This window comes from Pristiophorus japonicus, unplaced genomic scaffold (genome assembly GCF_044704955.1).
Source record: "Pristiophorus japonicus isolate sPriJap1 unplaced genomic scaffold, sPriJap1.hap1 HAP1_SCAFFOLD_888, whole genome shotgun sequence".
Taxonomy (NCBI): domain Eukaryota; kingdom Metazoa; phylum Chordata; class Chondrichthyes; family Pristiophoridae; genus Pristiophorus; species Pristiophorus japonicus.
Genome location: NW_027254811.1, coordinates 22,977 through 49,131, shown reverse-complemented (window position 1 = coordinate 49,131; position 26,155 = coordinate 22,977). Strand labels below are relative to the sequence as shown.

General features: G+C 58.1%; 1 protein-coding gene across 1 annotated transcript in view; it reads left to right on the top strand.

The window, feature by feature from the left end:
• The window catches only part of LOC139257611 (chromodomain-helicase-DNA-binding protein 4-like), a gene marked incomplete at its 3' end in the record, with an annotated part of 42,111 nt that overhangs the window by 2,569 nt on the left and 13,387 nt on the right, over positions 1-26,155 (top strand). The window contains exons 2-11 of the mRNA XM_070874548.1: positions 223-344; positions 2,111-2,284; positions 2,628-2,769; positions 7,017-7,148; positions 8,435-8,552; positions 14,965-15,089; positions 18,502-18,769; positions 20,741-20,913; positions 24,595-24,775; positions 25,676-25,762. Of these exons, the coding sequence (XP_070730649.1) occupies positions 223-344; positions 2,111-2,284; positions 2,628-2,769; positions 7,017-7,148; positions 8,435-8,552; positions 14,965-15,089; positions 18,502-18,769; positions 20,741-20,913; positions 24,595-24,775; positions 25,676-25,762 (1,522 nt within the window). The remainder of the gene's footprint in view (positions 1-222; positions 345-2,110; positions 2,285-2,627; positions 2,770-7,016; positions 7,149-8,434; positions 8,553-14,964; positions 15,090-18,501; positions 18,770-20,740; positions 20,914-24,594; positions 24,776-25,675; positions 25,763-26,155) is intronic.

Sequence of the window (26,155 nt, the reverse complement as noted above, 5' to 3'; positions counted from 1 at the left end):
CCCCCGCCCCCTCTCTCTCTCCCCCCGCCCTCTCTCTCTCTCTCTCTCTCTCTCTCTCTCTCTCCCTCCCCCTCGCCCTCTCTCTCTATCCCTCGCCCTCATCTCTCTCCCCTCGCCCTCTCTCTCTCTCTCTCCCCCTCGCCCTCTCTCTCTCTCTCTCTCTCTCTCTCTCCCTCTCTCTCTCGCCCTCCGCCCCCCTCTCTAACTCTCCCTGTGTTGTAGTTTTTCAGAATCCTGAACGGATACCCTCTCCAGCACAAGCTACTCCTGACCGGCACGCCGTTACAAAACAACCTGGAAGAACTGTTCCATCTCCTCAACTTCCTCACACCCGAGAGATTCAAGTAAGTCCCTCGACGGGAAGGGGCGGAGGTCACGGTGCAGGGCAGAGGTCGGGACAGGGCAAGGGTCATAGGCCTCTCCCCAGATACAGGAGTGTGAGAGAGAGGGGGTTAGAGGGACCTCCCCAGATACAGGAGTGTGAGAGAGAGGGGTTAGAGGGACCTCCCCAGATACAGGAGTGTGAGAGAGGAGTTAGAGGGACATCCCCAGATACAGGAGTGTGTGAGAGGAGTTAGAGGGATCTCCCCAGATACAGGAGTGTGAGAGAGGGGTTAGAGGGATCTCCCCAGATACAGGAGTGTGTGAGAGGAGTTAGAGGGATCTCCCCAGATACAGGAGTGTGTGAGAGAGAGGGTTAGAGGGACCTCCCCAGATACAGGAGTGTGAGAGAGAGGGGTTAGAGGGATCTCCCCAGATACAGGAGTGTGAGAGGAGTTAGAGGGACCTCCCCAGATACAGGAGTGTGTGAGAGAGGGGGTAGAGGGACCTCCCCAGATACAGGAGTGTGAGAGAGAGGGGGTTAGAGGGATCTCCCCAGATACAGGAGTGTGAGAGGAGTTAGAGGGACCTCCCCAGATACAGGAGTGTGTGAGAGAGGGGGTTAGAGGGACCTCCCCAGATACAGGAGTGTGTGTGAGAGGAGTTAGAGGGACCTCCCCAGATACAGGAGTGTGTGAGAGAGGGGGTTAGAGGGACCTCCCCAGATACAGGAGTGTGTGAGAGAGGGGGTTAGAGGGACCTCCCCAGATACAGGAGTGTGTGAGAGAGGGGGGTTAGAGGGATCTCCCCAGATACAGGAGTGTGTGAGAGAGGGGGTTAGAGGGACCTCCCCAGATACAGGAGTGTGTGAGAGAGAGGTGTTAGAGGGACCTCCCCAGATACAGGAGATTGTGAGGGAGGGGGTTAGAGGGACCTCCCCAGATACAGGAGTGTGAGAGAGAGGGGGTTAGAGGGACCTCCCCAGATACAGGAGTGTGTGAGAGAGGGGGTTAGAGGGACCTCCCCAGATACAGGAGTGTGTGACAAAGGGGGTTAGAGGGACCTCCCCAGATACAGGAGTGTGAGAGAGAGGGTGTTAGAGGGACCTCCCCAGATACAGGAGTGTGTGAGAGAGGGGGTTAGAGGGACCTCCCCAGATACAGGAGTGTGAGAGAGAGGGGTTAGAGGGACCTCCCCAGATACAGGAGTGTGTGCGAGAGGGGGTTAGAGGGACCTCCCCAGATACAGGAGTGTGAGAGAGAGGGGGGTTAGAGGGACCTCCCCAGATACAGGAGTGTGTGAGAGAGAGGGTTAGAGGGACCTCCCCAGATATAGGAGTGTGAGAGAGAGGGGGTTAGAGGGACCTCCCCAGATACAGGCGTGTGCGAGCGAGGGGGGTTAGAGGGACCTCCCCAGATACAGGAGTGTATGAGAGAGGGGGTTAGAGGGACCTCCCCAGATACAGGAGTGTGTGAGAGAGAGGGGTTAGAGGGACCTCCCCAGATACAGGCGTGTGTGAGAGAGGGGTTAGAGGGACCTCCCCAGATACAGGAGTGTGTGAGAGAGGGGGTTAGAGGGACCTCCCCAGATATAGGAGTGTGAGAGAGAGGGGGTTAGAGGGACCTCCCCAGATACAGGAGTGTGTGAGAGAGGGGGGTTAGAGGGACCTCCCCAGATACAGGCGTGTGCGAGCGAGGGGGATGTGAGGGTGGGAGGGGTTTTTTTTGGTCGCGACGTGGAGTAAGATCGAATCTCTGAGCCTGTTTTTCCCCCCCCCACCCCCCCGCAGTAACCTGGAGGGATTCCTCGAGGAGTTTGCGGACATTGCAAAGGAGGACCAGATTAAGAAGCTGCACGATATGCTGGGCCCGCACATGCTGCGGAGGCTCAAGGCCGATGTCTTCAAGAACATGCCCTCCAAGACCGAGCTCATCGTACGCGTCGAACTGAGCCCCATGCAGAAGTGAGTGAGCCTGTCGGAGAGCGGGAGACACACCCAAGTCACACCTTTCCCCCCCCCCACACGCCGAGCGGTCTTTGGTACACAAGCTACGGTGGGGGTCGTGACCCCCGTGTGTCGTGAGGGACGGGGGTCGTGACCCCCAGTGTGTGCGCGCATGTGTTCGTGACCATGACGCCGTGTGTGGGGGTCATGACCCCATGTGAGAGGTCGTGACCTGTGTGTGCAAGTGTGAGGGGATCCGGTGTGTGGGGCGGGTGGCTGGGGGCGGTGGGGGGGGGGGGGTTCCGTAATACGTTTGCCCGTCCGTCTAACCGCCCTCTCGCCTTTGATCTTTGACCCGCAGGAAGTACTACAAGTACATTCTGACCCGCAACTTCGAGGCGCTCAACGCGCGTGGCGGTGGGAACCAGGTCTCGCTGCTCAACGTCATGATGGACCTGAAGAAATGCTGCAACCACCCCTACCTCTTCCCTGTCGCTGCAATGGTACGTCCCGGCCGGGCCCTCGGGGAGCTTCACTCAATGGGGGAGGAAGGGAGGGAACGTCACTCAATGGGGGAGGCGGGGGAGGGATTCACCCCCCTCCCTAACCCAGGGGTCACTGGACAGGGATCAGGAGCAGGAACCCGGGCTGATTCACCCCCCTCCCTAACCCAGGGGTCACTGGACAGGGATCAGGAGCAGGAACCCAGGCTGATTCACCCCCCTCCCTAACCCAGGGGTCACTGGACAGGGATCAGGAGCAGGAACCCGGGCTGATTCACCCCCCTCCCTGACCCAGGGGTCACTGGACAGGGATCAGGAGCAGGAACCCGGGCTGATTCACCCCCCTCCCTAACCCAGGGGTCACTGGACAGGGATCGGGAGCAGGAACCCGGGCTGATTCACCCCCTCCCTAACCCAGGGGTCACTGGATAGGGATCAGGGGCAGGAACCCGGGCTGATTCACCCCCTCCCTAACCCAGGGGTCACTGGACAGGGATCAGGAGCAGGAACCCGGGCTGATTCACCCCCCTCCCTAACCCAGGGGTCACTGGACAGGGATCAGGAGCAGGAACCCGGGCTGATTCACTCTCCCTCCCTAACCCCGGGGTCACTGTACAGGGATCAGGAGCAGGAACCCGGGCTGATTCACTCTCCCTCCCTAACCCAGGGGTCACTGGACAGGGATCAGGAGCAGGAACCCGGGCTGATTCACCTCCCTCCCTAACCCCGGGGTCACTGGACAGGGATCAGGAGCAGGAACCCGGGCTGATTCACCCCCCCTCCCTAACCCAGGGGTCACTGGACAGGGATCAGGAGCAGAAACCCGGGCTGATTCACCCCCTCCCTAACCCAGGGGTCACTGGACAGGGATCAGGAGCAGGAACCCGGGCTGATTCACCCCTCCCTAACCCAGGGGTCACTGGACAGGGATCAGGAGCAGGAACCCGGGCTGATTCACCCCTCCCTAACCCAGTGGTCACTGGACAGGGATCAGGAGCAGGAACCCGGGCTGATTCACTCCCTCCCTAACCCAGGGGTCACTGGACAGGGATCAGGAGCAGGAACCCGGGCTGATTCACCCTCCCTCCCTAACCCAGGGGTCACTGGACAGGGACCGGGAGCAGGAACCCGGGCTGATTCACCTCCCTCCCTAACCCAGGGGTCACTGGACAGGGATCAGGAGCAGGAACCCGGGCTGATTCACCCTCCTCCCTAACCCAGGCGTCACTGGACAGGGATCAGGAGCAGGAACCCGGGCTGATTCACCCCACTCCCTAACCCAGGGGTCACTGGACAGGGATCGGGAGCAGGAACCCGGGCTGATTCACCCCCCTCCCTAACCCAGGGGACACTGGACAGGGATCAGGAGCAGGAACCCGGGCTGATTCACCCCCCTCCCTAACCCAGGGGACACTGGACAGGGATCAGGAGCAGGAACCCGGGCTGATTCACCTCCCTCCCTAACCCAGGGGTCACTGGACAGGGATCAGGAGCAGGAACCCGGGCTGATTCACCCCCCTCCCTAACCCAGGGGTCACTGGACAGGGATCAGGAGCAGGAACCCGGGCTGATTCACCCCCCTCCCTAACCCAGGGGTCACTGGACAGGGATCAGGAGCAGGAACCCGGGCTGATTCACCCCCCTCCCTAACCCAGGGGACACTGGACAGGGATCAGGAGCTGGAACCCGGGCTGATTCACCCCACTCCCTAACCCAGGGGACACTGGACAGGGATCAGGAGCAGGAACCCGGGCTGATTCATCCCCCTCCCTAACCCAGGGGTCACTGGACAGGGATCAGGAGCAGGAACCCGGGCTGATTCACCCCCCTCCCTAACCCCGGGGTCACTGTACAGGGATCAGGAGCAGGAACCCGGGCTGATTCACCCCCCTCCCTAACCCAGGGGTCACTGGACAGGGATCGGGAGCAGGAACCCGGGCTGATTCACCCCCTCCCTAACCCAGGGGTCACTGGATAGGGATCAGGAGCAGGAACCCGGGCTGATTCACTCTCCCTCCCTAACCCCGGGGTCACTGTACAGGGATCAGGAGCAGGAACCCGGGCTGATTCACTCTCCCTCCCTAACCCAGGGGTCACTGGACAGGGATCAGGAGCAGGAACCCGGGCTGATTCACCTCCCTCCCTAACCCCGGGGTCACTGGACAGGGATCAGGAGCAGGAACCCGGGCTGATTCACCCCCCCTCCCTAACCCAGGGGTCACTGGACAGGGATCAGGAGCAGGAACCCGGGCTGATTCACCCCCTCCCTAACCCAGGGGTCACTGGACAGGGATCAGGAGCAGGAACCCGGGCTGATTCACCCCTCCCTAACCCAGGGGTCACTGGACAGGGATCAGGAGCAGGAACCCGGGCTGATTCACCCTCCTGCCGAACCCAGGGGTCACTGGACAGGGATCAGGAGCAGGAACCCGGGCTGATTCAGTGAGTGGAGAAGTGTGAGGTAACGCATTTGGGGAAGGCTAACAAGGCGAGGGAACACACGTTAAATGGTAGGACACTGAGAAGTGTAGAGGTACAAAGGGACCTTGGAGTGCGGTCCACAGATCGCTGAAGGTAGCAGGCCAGGTGGATAAGGTGGGTTAAGAAGGCATACGGAATACTTGCCTTTATTGGCCGAGGCATGGAATACAAGAGCAGGGAGGTTATGCTTGAACTGTATAAAACACTGGTTAGGCCACAGCTGGAGTACTGCGTGCAGTTCTGGTCACCACATTACAGGAAGGATGTGATTGCACTGGAGAGTGTACAGAGGAGATTTACCAGGATGTTGCACTGGAGAGGGTACAGAGGAGATTTACCAGGATGTTGCACTGGAGAGGGTACAGAGGAGATTTACCAGGGTGTTGCACTGGAGAGGGTACAGAGGAGATTTACCAGGATGTTGCACTGGAGAGGGTACAGAGGAGATTTACCAGGATGTTGCACTGGAGAGGGTGCAGAGTAGATTTACCAGGATGTTGCACTGGAGAGGGTACAGAGGAGATTTACCAGGATGTTGCACTGGAGAGGGTACAGAGGAGATTTACCAGGATGTTGCACTGGAGAGGGTACAGAGGAGATTTACCAGGATGTTGCACTGGAGAGGGTACAGAGGAGATTTACCAGGATGTTGCACTGGAGAGGGTACAGAGGAGATTTACCAGGATGTTGCACTGGAGAGGGTACAGAGGAGATTTACCAGGATGTTGTACTAGAGAGGATACAGAGGAGATTTACCAGGATGTTGCACTGGAGAGGGTACAGAGGAGATTTACCAGGATGTTGCACTGGAGAGGGTACAGAGGCGATTTACCAGGATGTCGCACTAGAGAGGGTACAGAGGAGATTTACCAGGATGTTGTACTAGAGAGGGTACAGAGGAGATTTACCAGGATGTTGCACTGGAGAGGGTACAGAGGAGATTTACCAGGATGTTGCACTGGAGAGGGTACAGAGGAGATTTACCAGGATGTTGCACTGGAGAGGGTACAGAGGAGATTTACCGGGATGTTGCACTGGAGAGGATACAGAGGAGATTTACCAGGATGTTGCACTGGAGAGGGTACAGAGGAGATTTACCAGGATGTTGCACTGGAGAGGGTACAGAGGAGATTTACCAGGATGTTGCACTGGAGAGGGTACAGAGGAGATTTACCAGGATGTTACACTGGAGAGGGTACAGAGGAGATTTACCAGGATGTTGCCTGGACTGGAGAATTTTAGCGATGAGGAAAGATTGGATAGGCCGGGGTTGTTTTCTCTGGAACAGAGGAGGCTGAGGGGAGACCTGATTGAGGTGTATAAAATGATGAGGGGCCTGGATAGAGTGGATAGGACGGACCTGTTTCCCTGGGCAGAGGGGTCAACAACCAGGGGGCTTGGATTGAAAGTAATTGGGGGGGAGGTTTAGAGGGGATTTGAGGGGAGAGGGTGGAGGGGGGGGGTCTGGGGCAGGGTCTGGAACTCACGGCCTGAAAGGGCGGTAGAGGCAGAAACCCTCCCCACATTTGGCAGGCAGTGCACCTTGAAGTGCCGTAAGCTACAGGGCTACGGACCCAGAGCGGGAAAGTGGGATTAGGCCGGGGGGGAGGGGCTCTTGGTCGGCCGGTGCGAGGCGGACACGATGGGCCGAAATGGCCTCCTTCCGCGCTGTGAATGATGAAGAGGCCTGACTGATCATGTGTCTCCGGAATAACCTTAGCTGTGTTAATGCCCTCTTTTCCCCGCCCCCCCCTCCCCACCAACAGGAAGCCCCCAAGATGCCGAATGGAATGTACGACGGGACGATGTTAGTGCGGGCAGCCGGGAAGCTCACGCTCCTGCAGAAGATGCTGAGCAAACTCAAGTCCAACGGGCATCGGGTGCTGATCTTCTCCCAGGTGACGACCTTTGAACTGCTGGGGGTGGGCTTGGTTGGGTGGGGGGGGGGGGCGCGCGAACGAGGCTGTCTGCGGCGAGGGTATCCAAGTGCGTTGGGGGAGGAAGGGCTGTATTCAGCAAGATTAATAAACCTACCTCCTCTCCTTCCCCCCCCCCCCCCCCCCCCTTACCGGAGTTTTGCCTGGTTGCTCAGCAACCGTGAGGCCTAGCGACACTAGGCCTTTGCACGCAGGCCAGAGCCCTGTGATGGAGGGGGGGGGCGCCTTCAGGTCTAAAGTGCGGCCTAGCGATGTCGGGCTTTGCGCGCAGGCCTGAGTGTATGGTGTGGCGTGGCGTGGGTGCGTTTCAGGCCTAAAGTGGGGCCTGGCGACTGTAGGCCTTTACGCGCAGGCTGTCGGTTTTGGGGGTGGGGGCGGGTGGGCCACTTTGGGCCTGTAGTAACCATGGGGCCTAGCAATGTAGGCCTTGACGTGCAGGCCAGAGCCTGTGGCGTCGGTGGGGTGGGGGGGCAGACTTTGGGCCTATAGTAACCGTGGGGCCTAGCGATGTAAGCCTTGGCGCGCAGCCCAGATCCTGTTGGGTAGGGGGGGTGGATGGGAGCGCACTTGGGGCCTGTAGTAACCGTGGGGCCTAGCAATGGTAGGCCTTGATACGCAGACGAGAGCCTGTTGGGTGGCAGGAGTAGGGTGGGGGGGCACTTTAGGCCTGTAGTAACCGTGGGGCCTAGCAATGGTGGGCCTTGATGCGTAGATGAGAGCCTGTTGGGTGGCGGGAGTAGGGTGGGGGGGCACTTTAGGCCTGTAGTAACCGTGGGGCCTAGCGATGGTAGGCCTTGATGCGCAGATGAGAGCCTGTTGGGTGGCGGGAGTAGGGTGGGGGGGCATTTTAGGCCTGTAGTAACCGTGGGGCCTCGCGATGGTAGGCCTTGATGCGCAGATGAGAGCCTGTTGGGTGGCGGGAGTAGGGTGGGGGGGCACTTTGGGCCTGCAGTAACCGTGGGGCCCAGCGACGTAGGTCTTAGCGTGTGGCCCAAGAGCCTGTCGGGTGGCGGGAGTGGGTTGGGGTGCACTTTGGACCTGCAGTAACCGTGGGGCCTCGCGAGGTAGGCCTCTGAGCCCTGTGGAGCTACTTTGGGCGTAATTGGTGGGGTCGGGTGGCCGTTTTCGAGGGGAAGGTTCACGCCCGCCCAGTTTCCGAAGCTTCTATCAACTTTCCTGATGTTCTCCCTTGCCCCCGGCCCTGCTCTCTCTCTCTCTCTCTCTCTCTCTCTCTCTCTCACTGGCAGATGACCAAAATGTTGGACCTGCTGGAAGATTTCTTGGAGCACGAAGGCTATAAATACGAACGCATCGATGGAGGGATCACGGGCAACCTGAGGCAAGAGGCCATCGACCGCTTCAATGGTGAGAGGGGGAGTGGGGGAAGGCAGCCTTGGTGGGGTATCGGTGTCTTCAGTCTGGGCACTGTGCCCCGACAACAAACACCGACATTTATAGAGCGTCTTTAACCTCGTCAAACGTCTCGAGGTGCTTCACGGGGGGAAACAAATCAAAGAGCAAGTTATTATTTAAATGGAGAGAGATTGCAAAGTGTTGCAGTACAGCGGGACCTGGGGTTACTTGTGCATGAAACACAAAAGGTTAGTCTGCAGGTACAGCAAGTGATCAGGAAGGCCAATGGTATCTTGGCCTTTATTGCAAAGGGGATGGAGTATAAAAGCAGGGAAGTCTTGCTCCAGTTATACAGGGTATTGGTGAGGCCACACCTGGAGTACTGCGTGCAGTTTTGGTCTCCGTATTTACGGTCGGATGGGGGTGGGGGGCAACTGGGGGTCTATAGTAACCGTGGGGCCTAGCGATGTAGGCCTCGGTGGGCAGTTGGAGGCAGTTCAGAGAAGGTTCACTCGGTTGATTCCAGAGATGAGGGGGTTGACTAATGAGGAAAGGTTGTGGAGGTTGGGCCTCCACTCATTGGAATTCAGAAGAATGAGAGGTGATCTTATCGAAACGTATCAGATTATGAGGGGGCTTGACAAGGTGGATGCAGAGAGGATGTTCCCACTGATGGGGGAGACTAGAACTAGGGGGCATGGTCTTAGAATAAGGGGCCGCCCATTTAAAACTGAGATGAGGAGGAATTTCTTCTCTGAGGGTTGTAAATCTGTGGAATTCGCTGCCTCAGAGAGCTGTGGAAGCCGGGACATTGAATATATTTAAGACAGAGATCGACAGTTTCTTAACCGATAAGGGGATAAGGGGGCGGGCAGGGAAGTGGAGCTGTGTCCATGATCGGATCAGCCATGATGGTATTAAATGGCGGAGCAGGCTCGAGGGGCCGAATGGCCGACTCCTGCTCCTATTTCTTATGTTCTTATTACGTGATAATTATTTGACACACAAGTTGAAAATAGGGCAGGTGCTTGGTCAAAGAGGTGGGTTTTAAGGAGCGTCTCGAAGGAGGAGAGAGAGGTCGAGAGGTGGAGAGGTTTAGGGAGGGAGTTCCAGAGCTTGGGGCCCAGGCAACAGAAGGCACGGCCACCGATGGTGGAGCGATTATAATCAGGGATGGTCAGGAGGGCAGAGTTAGAGGAGTGCAGACATCTTGGGGGGGTTGTGGGGCTGGAGGTTACAGAGATAGGGAGAGGTGTAGGGGCTGGAGGAGGTTAGCGATAGGGAGGGGTGTAGGGCCTGGAGGAGTTCACAGAAATAGCGAGGGGTGTAGGGGCTGGAAGAGGTTACAGAGATAGGGAGGGGTGTAGGGGCTGGAAGAGGTTACAGAGATAGGGAGGGGTGTAGGGGCTGGAGGAGGTTACAGAGATAGGGAGGGGTGTCGGGGCTGGAGGAGGTTACAGAGATAGGGAGTGGTGTAGGGGCTGGAGGAGGTTACAGAGATAGGGAGGGATGTAGGGGCTGGAGGAGGTTACAGAGATAGGGAGGGGTGTAGGGGCTGGAGGGGGTTACAGAGATAGGGAGGGGTGTAGGGGCTAGAGGAGGTTACAGAGATAGGGAGGGGTGTAGGGGCTGCAGGGGGTTACAGAGATAGGGAGGGGTGTAGGGGCTGGAGGAGGTTACAGAGATAGGGAGGGGTGTAGGGGCTGGAGGGGGTTACAGAGATAGGGAGGGGTGTCGGGGCTGGAGGAGGTTACAGAGATAGGGAGGGGGCAAGGGGCCACGGAGGGGGTTACAGAGATAGGGAGGGGTGTAGGGGCTAGAGGAGGTTACAGAGATAGGGAGGGGTGTAGGGGCTGGAGGGGGTTACAGAGATAGGGAGGGGTGTAGGGGCTGGAGGAGGTTACAGAGATAGGGAGGGGTGTAGGGGCTGGAGGGGGTTACAGAGATAGGGAGGGGTGTAGGGGCTGGAGGAGGTTACAGAGATAGGGAGGGGTGTAGGGGCTGGAGGGGGTTACAGAGATAGGGAGGGGTGTAGGGGCTGGAGGAGGTTACAGAGATAGGGAGGGGTGTAGGGGCTGGGGAGGTTACAGAGATAGGGAGGGGTGTCGGGGCTGGAGGAGGTTACAGAGATAGGGAGGGGTGTAGCGGCTGGAGGAGGTTACAGAGATAGGGAGGGGCAAGGGGCCACGGAGGGATTTGTAAACACGGATGAGAATTTTGAAATCGAGGCGTTGCTTAACCAGGAGCCAATGTAGGTCAGTGAGCACAGGGGGTGATGGGTGAGCGGGACTCGGTGCGAGTTAGGACACGGGTCAGTGAGCACAGGGGGTGATGGGTGAGTGGGACTCGGTGTGAGTTAGGACACGGGGCAGTGAGCACAGTGGGTGATGGGTGAGGGGGACTAGGTGCGAGTTAGGATACGGGGCAGTGAGCACAGGGGGTGATGGGTGAGCGGGACTCGGTGTGAGTTAGGACACGGGGTCAGTGAGCACAGGGGGTGATGGGTGAGCGGGACTGGGTGCGAGTTAGGACACGGGGCAGTGAGCACAGTGGGTGATGGGTGAGGGGGACTGGGTGCGAGTTAGGATACGGGGCAGTGAGCACAGGGGGTGATGGGTGAGCAGGACTCGGTGCGAGTTAGGATACGGGGCAGTGAGCACAGGGGGTGATGGGTGAGTGGGACTCGGTGTGAGTTAGGACACGGGGCAGTGAGCACAGGGGGTGATGGGTGAGTGGGACTCGGTGCGAGTTAGGACACGGGGCAGTGAGCACAGGGGGTGATGGGTGAGTGGGACTGGGTGTGAGTTAGGACACGGGGCAGTGAGCACAGGGGGTGATGGGTGAGCGGGACTGGGTGCGAGTTAGGACACGGGGTCAGTGAGCACAGGGGGTGATGGGTGAGCGGGACTGGGTGTGAGCTAGGACACGGGGCAGTGAGCACAGGGGGTGATGGGTGAGCAGGACTCGGTGTGAGTTAGGACACGGGGTCAGTGAGCACAGGGGGTGATGGGTGAGCGGGACTCGGTGTGAGTTAGGACACGGGGCACAGGGGGTGATGGGTGAGCGGGACTCGGTGCGAGTTAGGACACGGGGGCAGTGAGCACAGGGGGTGATGGGTGAGTGGGACTGGGTGCGAGTTAGGACACGGGGCAGTGAGCACAGGGGGTGATGGGTGAGTGGGACTCGGTGCGATTTAGGACACGGGGTCAGTGAGCACAGGGGGTGATGGGTGAGTGGGACTGGGTGCGAGTTAGGACACGGGGGCAGTGAGCACAGGGGGTGATGGGTGAGTGGGACTGGGTGCGAGTTAGGACACGGGGCAGTGAGCACAGGGGGTGATGGGTGAGTGGGACTGGGTGTGAGTTAGGACACGGGGCAGTGAGCACAGGGGGTGATGGGTGAGTGGGACTGGGTGTGAGTTAGGACACGGGGCAGTGAGCACAGGGGGTGATGGGTGAGTGGGACTCGGTGCGAGTTAGGACACGGGGCAGTGAGCACAGGGGGTGATGGGTGAGTGGGACTGGGTGTGAGTTAGGACACGGGGCAGTGAGCACAGGGGGTGATGGGTGAGTGGGACTGGGTGTGAGTTAGGACACGGGGTCAGTGAGCACAGGGGGTGTTGGGTGAGCGGGACTCGGGGCGAGTTAGGACACGGGACAGTGAGCACAGGGGGTGATGGGTGAGTGGGACTGGGTGCGAGTTAGGACACGGGGGCAGCCGAGTTTTGGATCGCCTCTCGTTGACGTCGGGTTAGAACGTGGGAGTCCGGCCTGGAATGCGTTGGAACGGTCAAGTACGGAAGGATATATCGGCCTTGGTCACAGGTGGGGCACGGATTCACCAGTATTGCACCCAGGGCTAAAACGGTTAAGTTTTAAGGACAGACTAGACTAGGCCTGTATCCGCTCGATTCAGGGGCAATCTAATCAAGGTGTTTTAAGGTGAATGAATAAAGGATGTGATCAGCGAGAAAGAGAGAGAGAGAGAGAGAAAGACCATTTCCTCTGCTGCGGGGCGGGTGTCCCGAACAAGGGAGGGGTCACCTTACAATTCGCGCCAAGCCTGCTCAGGGGTGATGTCAGGAAGGTTAGTGGGAACCCGAAACGCACTCCCCAAAAGATGGACGGAGACTGGGGGTCCACTGGAGTTTTCAGGGGTTAAATTGGTCGTTTGTGATTGGATAAGGGTATCCAGGGATCCCGCGCAAAGGTGAGGAAATGGAGCTAGGAACATATCGGGCTGAATGGAGGAGCAGGCTCGAGGGGCTGAATGGGCCTCCTCCTGTTCCTGTGTAACAGGCTCGAGGGGCTGAATGGGCCTCCTCCTGTTCCTGTGTAACAGGCTCGAGGGGCTGAATGGGCCTCCTCCTGTTGCTGTGTAACAGGCTCGAGGGGCTGAATGGGCCTCCTCCTGTTCCTGTGTAACAGGCTCGAGGGGCTGAATGGGCCTCCTCCTCTTCCTGTGTAACATACTCGAGGGGCTGAATGGGCCTCCTCCTGTTCCTGTGTAACAGGCTCGAGGGGCTGAATAGGCCTCCTCCTCTTCCTGTGTAACATACTCGAGGGGCTGAATGGGCCTCCTCCTGTTCCTGTGTAACAGGCTCGAGGGGCAGAATGGGCCTCCTCCTGTTCCTGTGTAACAGACTCGAGGGGCTGAATGGGCCTCCTCCTGTTCCTGTGTAACAGGCTCGAGGGGCTGAATAGGCCTCCTCCTCTTCCTGTGTAACAGACTCGAGGGGCTGAATGGGCCTCCTCCTCTTCCTGTGTAACAGGCTCGAGGGGCTGAATGGGCCTCCTCCTGTTCCTGTGTAACAGGCTCGAGGGGCTGAATAGGCCTCCTCCTGTTCCTGTGTAACAGACTCGAGGGGCTGAATGGGCCTCCTGTTCCTGTGTAACAGACTCGAGGGGCTGAATGGGCCTCCTGTTCCTGTGTAACATACTCGAGGGGCTGAATGGGCCTCCTCCTCTTCCTGTGTAACAGACTCGAGGGGCTGAATGGGCCTCCTCCTGTTCCTGTGTAACAGGCTCGAGGGGCTGAATGGGCCTCCTCCTGTTCCTGTGTAACAGGCTCGAGGGGCAGAATGGGCCTCCTCCTGTTCCTGTGTAACAGACTCAAGGGGCTGAATGGGCCTCCTCCTGTTCCTGTGTAACAGGCTCGAAGGGCTGAATGGGCCTCCTCCTGTTCCTGTGTAACAGGCTCAAGGGGCTGAATGGGCCTCCTCCTGTTCCTGTGTAACAGGCTCGAAGGGCTGAATGGGCCTCCTCCTGTTCCTGTGTAACAGGCTCAAGGGGCTGAATGGGCCTCCTCCTGTTCCTGTGTAACAGGCTCGAGGGGCTGAATGGGTGGTCTCCTGTTCCTGTGTAACAGACTCGAGGGGCTGAATGGGCCTCCTCCTGTTCCTGTGTAACAGGCTCGAGGGGCTGAATGGGCCTCCTGTTCCTGTGTAACAGGCTCGAGGGGCTGAATGGGCCTCCTCCTGTTCCTGTGTAACAGACTCGAGGGGCTGAATGGGCCTCCTCCTGTTCCTGTGTAACAGGCTCAAGGGGCTGAATGGGCCTCCTCCTGTTCCTGTGTAACAGGCTCGAGGGGCTGAATGGGCCTCCTCCTGTTCCTGTGTAATGTGAGTGGGAGTTAGAGGGACCTCCCCAGATACAGGAGTGTGAGAGAGGGGGTTAGAGGGACCTCCCCAGATACAGGAGTGTGAGAGAGGGGGTTAGAGGGACCTCCCCAGATACAGGAGTGAGAGAGAGAAGGTTAGAGGGACCTCCCCAGATACAGGAGTGTGTGAGAGAGAGGGGTTAGAGCGACCTCCCCAGATACAGGAGTGTGTTAGAGGGACCTCCCCAGATACAGGAGTGTGAGAGAGGGGTTAGAGGAACCTCCCCAGATACAGGAGTGTGTGAGAGAGGGGGTTAGAGGGACCTCCCCAGATACAGGAGTGTGTGAGAGAGGGGGTTACAGGGACCTCCCCAGATACAGGAGTGTGTGAGAGAGAGGGGGTTAGAGGAACCTCCCCAGATACAGGAGTGTGTGAGAGAGGGGGTTACAGGGACCTCCCCAGATACAGCAGTGTGTGAGAGAGGGGGTTAGAGGGACCTCCCCAGATACAGGAGTGTGTGAGAGAGGGGGTTAGAGGGACCTCCCCAGATACAGGACTGTGAGAGAGAGGGGGTTAGAGGGACCTCCCCAGATACAGGAGTGTGTGAGAGAGGGGGTTAGAGGGACCTCCCCAGATACAGGAGTGTGTGAGAGAGGGGGTTAGAGGGACATCCCCAGATACAGGAGTGTGAGAGAGGGGGTTAGAGGGACATCCCCAGATACAGGGTTAGGGCCTGGATTTTGTTGCTGGTTTGAGGAGGTGAGGGTGGGGCTTTGAATTGTGACATTCACCTTCTTTCTCTCTTCCCCCGCCCCCCTCTCCTAGCGCCTGGCGCCCAGCAGTTTTGCTTCTTGCTGTCTACCCGTGCTGGAGGTCTCGGTATCAATCTCGCCACCGCCGACACAGTCATCATCTACGATTCCGATTGGAATCCGCACAACGACATCCAGGTGAGTGTGGGACAGCAGGAAAGTGCACAGGCTTCAATCCGGGCCTGTTGCCGAATTAGCCTAACTTTGTCCTTGTGTGTGGGTACAGAGCAGGAAAGTGCACAGGCTTCAATCCGGGCCTGTTGCCGAATTAGCCTAACTTTGTCCTTGTGTGTGGCTACAGAGCAGGAAAGTGCACAGGCTTCAATCCGGGCCTGTTGCCGAATTAGCCTAACTTTGTCCTTGTGTGTGGCTACAGAGCAGGAAAGCGCACAGGCTTCAATCCGGGCCTGTAGCCGAATTAGCCTAACTTTGTCCTTGTGTGTGTGGGTACAGAGCAGGAAAGTGCACAGGCTTCAATCCGGGCCTGTTGCCGAATTAGCCTAACCTTGCCCGGTGTGTGTGGGTGCAGACCAGGAAAGGGTTCAGGCTTCAATCCGGGCCTGTTGCCGAGTTAGCCTCATGACTCCAAGCTAGGGAGGAATGTAAGTTGTGAGGAGGATGCAAAGAGGCTTTAAGGGGATACGGACAGGCTAAGTGAGTGGGCAAGAACATGGCAAATGGAACATAATGTAAAGAAATGTGAAGTTATTAAGAAAGCAAATGGAGGGTAGCTAATGTAACACCACTTTTTAACAAAGGAGGGAGAGAGAAAGCAGGTAATTATAGACCGGTCAGCCTGACATCAGTAGTGGGGAAAATGTTGGAATCAATTATTAAAGATGAAATAGCAGCACATTTGGAAAGCAGTGACAGGATCGGTCCAAGTCAGCATGGATTTATGAAAGGGAAATCCTGCTTGACAAATCTGGAATTTTTTGAGGATGTAACGAGTAGAGTGGACAAGGGAGAACCAGTGGATGTGGTGTATTTGGACTTTCAAAAGGCTTTTGACAAGGTCCCACACAAGAGATTGGTGTGCAAAATTAAAGCACATGGTATTGGGGGTAATGTACTGACGTGGATAGAGAACTGGTTGGCAGACAGGAAGCAGAGAGTCGGGATAAACGGGTCCTTTTCAGAATGGGAGGCAGTGACTAGTGGGGTGCCGCAGGGCTCAGTGCTGGGACCACAGCTATTTACAATATACATTAATGATTTGGATGGAGGAATTGAGTGTAATATCTCCAAGTTTGCAGATGACACTAAGCTGGGTGGCGGTGTGAGCTGTGAGGAGGATGCTAAGAGGCTGCAGGGTGACTTGGACAGGTTAGGTGAGTGGGCAAATGCATGGCAGATGCAGTATAATGTGGATAAATGTGAGGTTATCCACTTTGGGGGCAAAAACAGGAAGGCAGAATATTATCTGAATGGTGACAGATTAGGAAAAGGGGAGGTGCAACGAGACCTGGGTGTCATGGTACATCAGTCATTGAAAGTTGGCATGCAGGTACAGCAGGCGGTGAAGAAGGCAAATGGTATGTTGGCCTTCATAGCGAGAGGATTTGAGTATAGGAGCAGGGAGGTCTTACTGCAGTTGTACAGGGTCTTAGTGAGGCCACACCTGGAATATTGTGTTCAGTTTTGGTCTCCTAATCTGAGGAAGGACATTCTTGCTATTGAGGGAGTGCAGCGAAGGTTCACCAGACTGATTCCCGGGATGGCAGGATTGACATATGAAGAGACACTGGATCAACTGGGCCTTTATTCACTGGAGTTTAGAAGAATGAGAGGGAATCTCATAGAAACATATAAGATTCTGACGGGACTGGACAGGTTAGATGCAGGAAGAATGTTCCCGATGTTGGGGAAGTCCAGAACCAGGGGTCATAGTCTAAGGATAAGCGGTAGGCCATTTAGGACCGAGATGAGGAGAAACTTCTTCACTCAGAGAGTTGTGAACCTGTGGAATTCTCTACCGCAGAGAGTTGTTGAGGCCAGTTCATTGGATATATTCAAAAGGGAGTTAGATATGGCCCTTACGGCTAAAGGGATCAAGGGGTATGGAGAGAAAGCAGGAAAGGGGTACTGAGGTGAATGATCAGCCATGATCTTATTGAATGGCGGTGCAGGCTCGAAGGGCCGAATGGCCCACTCCTGCACCTATTGTCTGTGTTTCTATGTTTCTATGTATGTTGACCTTCATTGCAAGAGGATTTGAGTACAGGAGCAAGAATGTCTTACTCCAGTTACACAGGGCCCTGGTGAGACCACACCTGGAGTATTGTGCACAGTGTGGGTCTCCTTACCTCAGGAAGGATACACTTGTCACAGAGGGAGTGCAGCGAAGGTTCACCAGACTGATTCCTGGGATGGGGGGATTGTCCTATGAGCAGAGATTGAGCGGTCTAGGCCGATATTCTCGAGAGTTGAGAAGAATGAGAGGGGATCTCATTGAGACAGACACAATTCTGAGGGGGTTTGACGGGGTAGATGCAGGGAGGGTGTTTCCCCCCGGGCTGGGGAGTCTAGAACCAGGGGTCACACAGTCTCAGGATAAGGGGGCGGCCATTTAGGACTGAGATGGGGAGACATTTCTTCACTCAGAGGGTGGTGAATCTTTGGAATTCTCTGCCCCAGAGAGCTGTGGAGGCTGAGTCTTTGAGTATATTCAAGGCCGAGATCCATAGATGTTTGGATATCAAGGGAATCGAGCGATCGGGCAGGAAAGTGGAGTTGAGGTCGAAGATCAGCCATGATGGTATTAAATGGCGGAGCAGGCTCGAGGAGCCGAATGGCCGACTCCTGCTCCGAATTTTTATGTTCTTATCCCGTCCGGTGTGTGTGGATACAGAACAGGAAAGTGCCCAGGCTTCAATCCGGGCCTGTTGCCGAGTTAGCCTCACCTTGTCCAGTGTGTGCGGGTACAGAGCAAAAAAGGGCTCAGGCTTCAATCCGGGCCTGTTGCCGAGTTAGCCTCCTCTTGCCCGGTATGTGTGGCTACAGAGCAGGAAATTGCCCAGGCTTCAATCCGGGCCTGTTGCCCAGTTAGCCTCCTCTCGCCTGGTGTGTGGGTACAGAGCAGGAAATTGCCCAGGCTTCAATCCGGGCCTGTTGCCGAGTTAGCTTCACCTTGCCTGGTATGTGTGGGTACAGAGTAGGAAAGTGCCCAGGCTTCAATCCGGGCCTGTTGCCGAGTTAGCCTCACCTTGTCCAGTGTGTGCGGGTACAGAGCAGGAAATTGCCCAGGCTTCAATCCGGGCCTGTTGCCCAGTTAGCCTCCTCTCGCCTGGTGTGTGGGTACAGAGCAGGAAATTGCCCAGGCTTCAATCCGGGCCTGTTGCCGAGTTAGCTTCACCTTGCCTGGTATGTGTGGGTACAGAGTAGGAAAGTGCCCAGGCTTCAATCCGGGCCTGTTGCCGAGTTAGCCTCACCTTGCCCGGTGTGTGCGGGTACAGAGCAGGAAATCGCCCAGGCTTCAATCCGGGCCTGTTGCCCAGTTGGCCTCGCGTCGCCCTGACGATGAACTTTGCCCTCCCTCCCACTTCCTTAGGCCTTCAGCCGAGCTCACCGGATCGGGCAGAACCGCAAGGTGATGATCTACCGCTTTGTGACCCGGGCGTCGGTGGAGGAACGGATCACCCAGGTGGCCAAGAAGAAGATGATGCTGACCCACCTGGTGGTGCGGCCCGGCCTGGGCTCCAAGTCGGGCTCCATGTCCAAGCAGGAGCTGGACGACATCCTCAAGTTCGGCACCGAGGAGCTCTTCAAGGACGAGATGGAGAACATCAAGAGTCTGGCCCTGGGCCTGGCCCTCAAAGGTGAGAGGGCAGAGTAGGCCTCAGTCGCCTCCCGAGGTTAGGGCGCTGGGGGGAGGCGCTTCAATTAGCCTCAGTACCTTGAGTGGGAGGGGCTTCAATTAGCCTCAGAACTTTGAGTGGGAGGGGCTACCATTGGCCTCTGTGCCTTGAGTGGGAGGGGCTAGAGTTGGCCTCTGTGCCTTGAGTGGGAGGGGCTACAATTGGCCTCAGAACTTTGAGTGGGAGGGGCTAGAGTTGGCCTCAGTGCCTTGAGTGGGAGGGGCTAGAGTTGGCCTCAGTGCCTTGAGTGGGAGGGGCTAGAGTTGGCCTCTGTGCCTTGAGTGGGAGGGGCTACAATTGGCCTCTGTGCCTTGAGTGGGAGGGGCTAGAGTTGGCCTCAATGCCTTGAGTGGGAGGGGCTAGAGTTGGCCTCAGTGCCTTGAGTGGGAGGGTCTAGAGTTGGCCTCAGTGCCTTGAGTGGGAGGGGCTAGAGTTGGCCTCTGTGCCTTGAGTGGGAGGGTCTACAATTCGACTCGGGTGGGAGGGGCTTCAATTGGCCTCAGTACCTTGAGTGGGAGGGGCTAGAGTTGGCCTCAGTGCCTTGAGTGGGAGGGGCTAGAGTTGGCCTCAGTGCCTTGAGTGGGAGGGGTTAGAGTTGGCCTTAGTGCCTTGAGTGGGAGGGTCTACAATTAGACTCGGGTGGGAGGGGCTACAATTGGACTCAGTGCCAATGGGCGGGGCTACAGCCTTTATTGCAAAGGGGATGGAGTATAAAAGCAGGGAAGTCTTGCTCCAGTTATACAGGGTATTGGTGAGGCTACACCTGGAGTACTGCGTGCAGTTCTGGTCTCCGTATTTACGAAAGGATAGACTTGCTTTGAAGGCAGTTCAGAGAAGGTTCACTCGGTTGATTCCGGAGATGAGGGGGTTGACTTATGAGGAAAGGTTGAGGAGGTTGGGCCTCTACTCATTGGAATTCAGAAGAATGAGAGGTGATCTTATCGAAACGTATAAGATTATGAGGGGGGCTCGACAAGGTGGATGCAGAGAGGATGTTCCCACTGATGGGGGAGACTAGAACTAGGGGGGCATGGTCTTAGAATAAGGGGCCGCCCATTTAAAACTGAGATGAGGAGGAATTTCTTCTCTCAGAGGGTTGTAAATCTGTGGAATTCGCTGCCTCAGAGAGCAGTGGAAGCCGGGACATTGAATATATTTAAGACAGAGATAGACAGTTTCTTAACCGATAAGGGGATAAGGGGGCGGGCAGGGAAGTGGAGCTGTGTCCATGATCGGATCAGCCCATGATGGTATTAAATGGCGGAGCAGGCTCGAGGGGCCGAATGGCCTACTCCTGCTCCTATTTCTTATGTTCTTATACACACTTGGCTTCCGTGCTGTCTGTGGAATGGGAGAGGGGGGTAGAGTTGGGCCTTAGTACCTCCGTGGTGAGGGAGAGGGGCTCGAGTTGGCCTCGGTACCTCCGTGGTGAGGGAGAGGGGCTCGAGTTGGCCTCAGTACCTCCGTGGTGAGGGAGAGGGGCTCGAGTTGGCCTCAGTACCTCCGTGGTGAGGGAGAGGGGCTCGAGTTGGCCTCAGTACCTCCGTGGTGAGGGAGAGGGGCTCGAGTTGGCCTCAGTACCTCCGTGGTGAGGGAGAGGGGCTCGAGTTGGCCTCAGTACCTCCGTGGTGAGGGAGAGGGGCTCGAATTGGCCTCAGTACCTCCGTGGTGAGGGAGCGGGGCGAGAATTAGCCTCAGTATCCCTGCGGTGAGGGAGAGGGGCCTAAAATTGGCCTCAGTACCCCTCCCCTCGGTTGGGGGGGGGGGGGGGGCATGAATGTCGGCTAGGATTCGCTGATCCAGTTCGCTCCCTGCCGGGGTGAGGAGTGGGAGGGGGAGAGGTGGCGGGCAGTGACGCGATTCCCCACCTGGTCGCATAGCCGAGTGAGCGGAAGGCTAACTGCCCGTGGGTTTTGCGCCCCTGCCCCGCAGGTGATACAAAGGAAGGCGATGATCTGAATGTCATTCACTACGACGACGTGGCCATTGAGAAACTGCTGGACCGTAACCAGGACGACACGGAGGACACCGACCTCCAGAACATGAACGAGTACCTCAGCTCCTTCAAAGTGGCGCAGTACATGGTGCGGGAGGAGGCCGAGGAGGTGAGTGAGCCCCTCCCCGGTGTCTCCTGGCAGCCCTGCCCAGCCCCGCAGGGCCCTGACCCCTGACCCTCCACATCCCTGACCCCTGACCCTGCGCTAGGCCCAACCCCTGACCCTGCACAGGCCAGACCCGCGCGAGCAAGGCCCGACCCCCGACCCCCGACCCCCGACCCCCGACCCCCGCACGGGGCCCGAGCCATGACCCCATGAGCCCTCTTTTATTCCTCCCTCCCTCGTGCCCCTCCCCTCAGCTCCCTCCCTCGCGCCCCCCCCCCCCCCCCCCCAGCTCCCTCCCTCGAGAGGGAGATAGGGTCGGGAGAGACCGGGAGGGAGGGGGGGTTAGATCTCGAGAGGGTGGGAACGACTAGAAAAAGAGATGGGGAGAGGGTGTAAGACGTTTTCTTCGTGGGGGTCTTTGCTTAAGAATTCCGTAGCAACGCATCGCTACTCGGAACTAGTTGGCTTATGAACAAAAGGTTTAAGAAGCACACCACACATTCCCAGTTCGCCCACCAGGCTCACAACCAGCTGCCCCGTCGTGGATTGCCCCGAACCCAACTGGCCGGGGTTTTATTCAGTCAGAAGACTGGCTACGCCACTCGCAAACGCGACTGCCTCACAACTCTTTTTGTAGGCCCCATAAATCAACCGGGGGGGGCGGGGGGCATGAAAACCGACAATGAAACCAATTCACTTTTTTGCCGTCAACTTAAATCAGATCAAAATTGGGTTGCCAGTCCCTCCGGCGCCCACCTCTCGAGTCGGTGGGGCCTGCTCGCGGGCCCCCTTGGCCGATGGGCCCCCTTGGCCAGGCCCCGGGAGCAGGCCTGCACGAGGAGGCCCTCGGACCTGCCCGCTCCCCTCTCCCTCCGCACAGGGGGTGCCCAGTGCCCGGGAACGTGGGGCTGAGGGTGCAGCCAGGACGCGAGGAGCGGCCCCTTCAGATATTGCAACAGTTGGGGGGGGCTGCAGCCCCGCGCACTCGACCTGGAACGCGGACTCCTCCAGACCGCAGCAGCACAGGCAGGAGGGCCCGGGAGTCGGTGAACCGGCTTTACAAAAAAAAACAAAAAAACGATGGCACGCGGGCTGCTCCGTGCGCCGCCCTCCGGGCCAAGTACCCCCCCCCCGACGGAGAACGGGAGGACTCCCGCCGAGAGTGCACTCCATTCGGGACCTCCGTGCTCCTAGGTTACGGGTGGCCGCGGATCGAGAGGGAGCGAGGGAGCGAGCGCCGGGTTGAATTGGAGTCGGAGGGGGAAGAGAGTGTGTGGGGTTCAATTGGGGTCGGAGGGGGGGGGGGGGAAGAGAGAAAGAGAGATTGGGGTCGGAGGGAGAGAGAGAGAGAGAGAGAGAGGGATTGCGGGGTTGAATTGGGGTCGGAGGGAGAGAGAGAGAGAGTGTGGGGTTGAATTGGGGTCAGAGGGAGAGAGAGGTGCAGCGCGGGATTAACTGGGGTTGGAGAGAGAGAGTGGGGTTGAATTGGGGTCGGAGAAAGAGGGGCGTTTAATTGGGGTCGGAAGGCGGGGGAGAGAGAGAGCGAGAGAGATTGGGGTTGTAGGGAGAGAGAGAGGGGTTTAATTGGGGTCTGGGAGAGAGAGTGTGGAGTTGAATTGGGGTCAGAGGGAGAGAGAGAGAGAGAGGGGTTGAATTGGGGTCGGAGGAAGAGAGAGAGGAGCGTTTAATTGGGGTCGGAGGGGGGGGAGAGAGAGAGAGAGATTGGGGTTGGAGGGAGAGAGAGGGAGTTTAATTGGGGTCGGAGGAAGAGAGAGAGGAGCGTTTAATTGGGGTCGGAGGGGGGGAGAGAGAGAGAGAGAGATTGGGGTTGGAGGGAGAGAGGGGGGGTTTCATTGGGGTCGGAGGAAGAGAGAGAGGGGCGTTTAATTGGGGTCGGAGGAAGAGAGAGAGGGGCGTTTAATTGGGGTCGGAGGGGGGGGAGAGAGAGAGAGAGAGAGATTGGGGTTGGAGGGAGAGAGGGGGGGTTTAATTGGGGTCGGAGGAAGAGAGAGAGGGGCGTTTAATTGGGGTCGGAGGGGGGGGAGAGAGAGAGAGAGAGAGAGAGATTGGGGTTGGAGGGAGAGAGGGGGGGTTTAATTGGGGTCGGAGGAAGAGAGAGGGGCGTTTAATTGGGGTCGGAGGAAGAGAGAGAGGGGCGTTTAATTGGGGTCGGAGGAAGAGAGAGAGGGGCGTTTAATTGGGGTCGGGGGGGAGAGAGAGAGAGAGAGAGAGAGAGAGATTGGGGTTGGAGGGAGAGAGGGGGGGTTTCATTGGGGTCGGAGGAAGAGAGAGAGGGGCGTTTAATTGGGGTCGGAGGAAGAGAGAGAGGGGCGTTTAATTGGGGTCGGAGGGGGGGGAGAGAGAGAGAGAGAGAGAGAGAGATTGGGGTTGGAGGGAGAGAGGGGGGGTTTAATTGGGGTCGGAGGAAGAGAGAGAGGGGCGTTTAATTGGGGTCGGAGGAAGAGAGAGAGGGGCGTTTAATTGGGGTCGGAGGAAGAGAGAGAGGGGCGTTTAATTGGGGTCGGGGGGGGGAGAGAGAGAGAGAGAGAGAGAGAGATTGGGGTTGGAGGGAGAGAGAGAGGGTTTAATTGGGGTCGGAGGAAGAGAGAGAGGGGCGTTTAATTGGGGTCGGAGGGGGGGGAGAGAGAGAGAGAGAGAGAGAGAGAGAGATTGGGGTTGGAGGGAGAGAGAGGGGGTTTAATTGGGGTCGGAGGAAGAGAGAGAGGGGCGTTTAATTGGGGTCGGGGGGGGAGAGAGAGAGAGAGAGAGAGAGAGAGAGATTGGGGTTGGAGGGAGAGAGAGGGGGTTTAATTGGGGTCGGAGGAAGAGAGAGAGGGGCGTTTAATTGGGGTCGGCGGGGGGGGAGAGAGAGAGAGAGAGAGATTGGGGTTGGAGGGAGAGAGGGGGGGTTTAATTGGGGTCGGAGGAAGAGAGAGAGCGGCGTTTAATTGGGGTCGGAGGGGGGGGAGAGAGAGAGAGAGAGAGAGAGAGATTGGGGTTGGAGGGAGAGAGGGGGGGTTTAATTGGGGTCGGAGGAAGAGAGAGAGCGGCGTTTAATTGGGGTCGGAGGGGGGGAGAGAGAGAGAGAGAGGGGTTGAATTGGGGTCAGAGAGAGAGAGATGGGGGTTGAATTGGGGTTGGAGGGAGATGTAGAGAGAATGCGGGGTTTAATTGGGGCCGGAGAGAGAGAGAGAGAGAGAGAGTGAGAGAGTGGGGTTGAATTGGAATCCGAGGGAGGGAGCACGGGGTTTCATTGGGGCCGGAGAGAGAGAGAGTGAGAGAGTGGGGTTGAATTGGGGTCCGAGGGAGATATAGAGAGAGTGTGGGGTTTAATTGGGGCCGGAGAGAGAGAGAGAGAGAGTGAGTGAGTGGGGTTGAATTGGAGTCTGAGGGAGGGAGCATGGGGTTTAATTGGGGTCGGAGGCGGAGAGAGAGAGAGAGAGTGGGGTTGAATTGGGGTCCGAGGGAGATATAGAGAGAGTGCGGGGTTTAATTGGGGTCGGAGGCGGAGAGAGAGAGAGTGGGGTTGACTTGGGGTTGGAGGGAGGGAGAGCAAGAGGGGATGGGAATGGGAGGTTGACTTGGCCTGCTGCGGTCGCCAGTTTGCGGGGGTTTTGGGGATCGCGGTGCTTGCCCCCCTTGGTCGAGCAGCTGGGTGACGGCCGGTTGTGCTGTCGTTGGCAGGAGGAGCAGGTGGTGGAGCGGGAGATCATCAAGCAGGAGGAGAGCGTGGATCCCGACTACTGGGAGAAGCTTCTCCGTCACCACTACGAGCAGCAGCAGGAAGACTTGGCCCGTCACCTGGGCAAGGGCAAGCGCATCAGGAAACAGGTCAACTACAACGACACGTCGCAAGAGGACCGAGGTAACCGGGGGCGGGGGGGGGGGGGCCGCGCGTTACAGCGCAGGAAAAGGCCCAGGCTCCATCTCCGGCCTAGTGCGCTCGAGTTAGTTAGCCTGATTCCTCGCACGGTGCCCGATGACACAGCAGGAAAAGGCCCAGGCTCCATCTCCGGCCTAGTGCGCTCGAGTTAGTTAGCCTGATTCCTCGCACGGTGCCCGATGACACAGCAGGAAAAGGCCCAGGCTCCATCTCCGGCCTAGTGCGCTCGAGTTAGTTAGCCTGATTCCTCGCACGGTGCCCGATGACACAGCAGGAAAAGGCCCAGGCTCCATCTCCGGCCTAGTGCGCTCGAGTTAGCCTGATTCATAAGAACGTTGCACACCAGCCACCACACGGGCTTGACAGAGCTCGGCCTTTTTCCAGGGTCAAGGGTTAACCAGGACGACTGGAGACCAGCTCTGCTGCACGGGCCTAGTGCGCGCAACATATCGCGCAGTGTTTAGCCTGGGCCCCCGTGCTGCCCCGGGGCCCTCGCCTCTTCTGGGCTGACAAAGGCTGTGCTGGCTCACAAAATGGCGGCCTCCAGCTGCCAGGAAAGGCCCCGGCTGCATTTGCGGCCTGTGCTGAGGTAACCGTGATAAGGGCGGGCGGGGCTGGTGGCTTGCTTTTGACCACCGTGCCATCAAGACATGGAACTGGTGAATCTGCCAGGGTTCCCTCCCGTCCAGTGCCCTCCGCTGGGCTTGGGGCCTAGGCCCCGATTGACCTTTGACCCCGGTCAGGGGCGAGGGCGGGTCGGGGGGGGTGGGGCTCCAGGGGGGGGGGCCCCATGGGTGCCTTAGATGATCCTAGGTGGGGGTGAGGGCGTATTTGCACGTGCACGCAGACTCTTCCAAGTGTAATTTTTTTTTCGTCCAATAGACTGGCAGGATGATCAGTCGGACAACCAATCGGATTACTCGGTGGCCTCGGAGGAAGGGGATGAGGATTTCGACGAGCGGACGGAAGGTAAGAGTGGGGAGGAGTGGGGTGGGAGGGGGGGGGGGTGTCTGGGGAGGGGTCTCTGGGTCGGGGAGGGAGGGGGTCTGTGGAGAGGAGAGGGGGTCTGTGGATAGGAGAGAGGGGAGCGAGGAGGTCTGGGGAGAGGAGGGAGGGGAGCGAGGGGGTCTACGGAGAGGAGGGAGGGGAGCGAGGGGGTCTGGGAGAGGGGAGAGGAGGGAGGGGAGCGAGGGGGTCTGAGGAGAGGGGGGAGGGGAGCGAGGGGGTCTGAGGAGAGGGGGGAGCGAGGGGGTCTGGGGAGAGGAGAGGGGGGAGCGAGGGGGTCTGGGGAGAGGAGAGGGGGGTCTGGGGAGAGGAGAGGGGGGTCTGGGGAGAGGAGAGGGAGGAGCGAGGGGGTCTGCG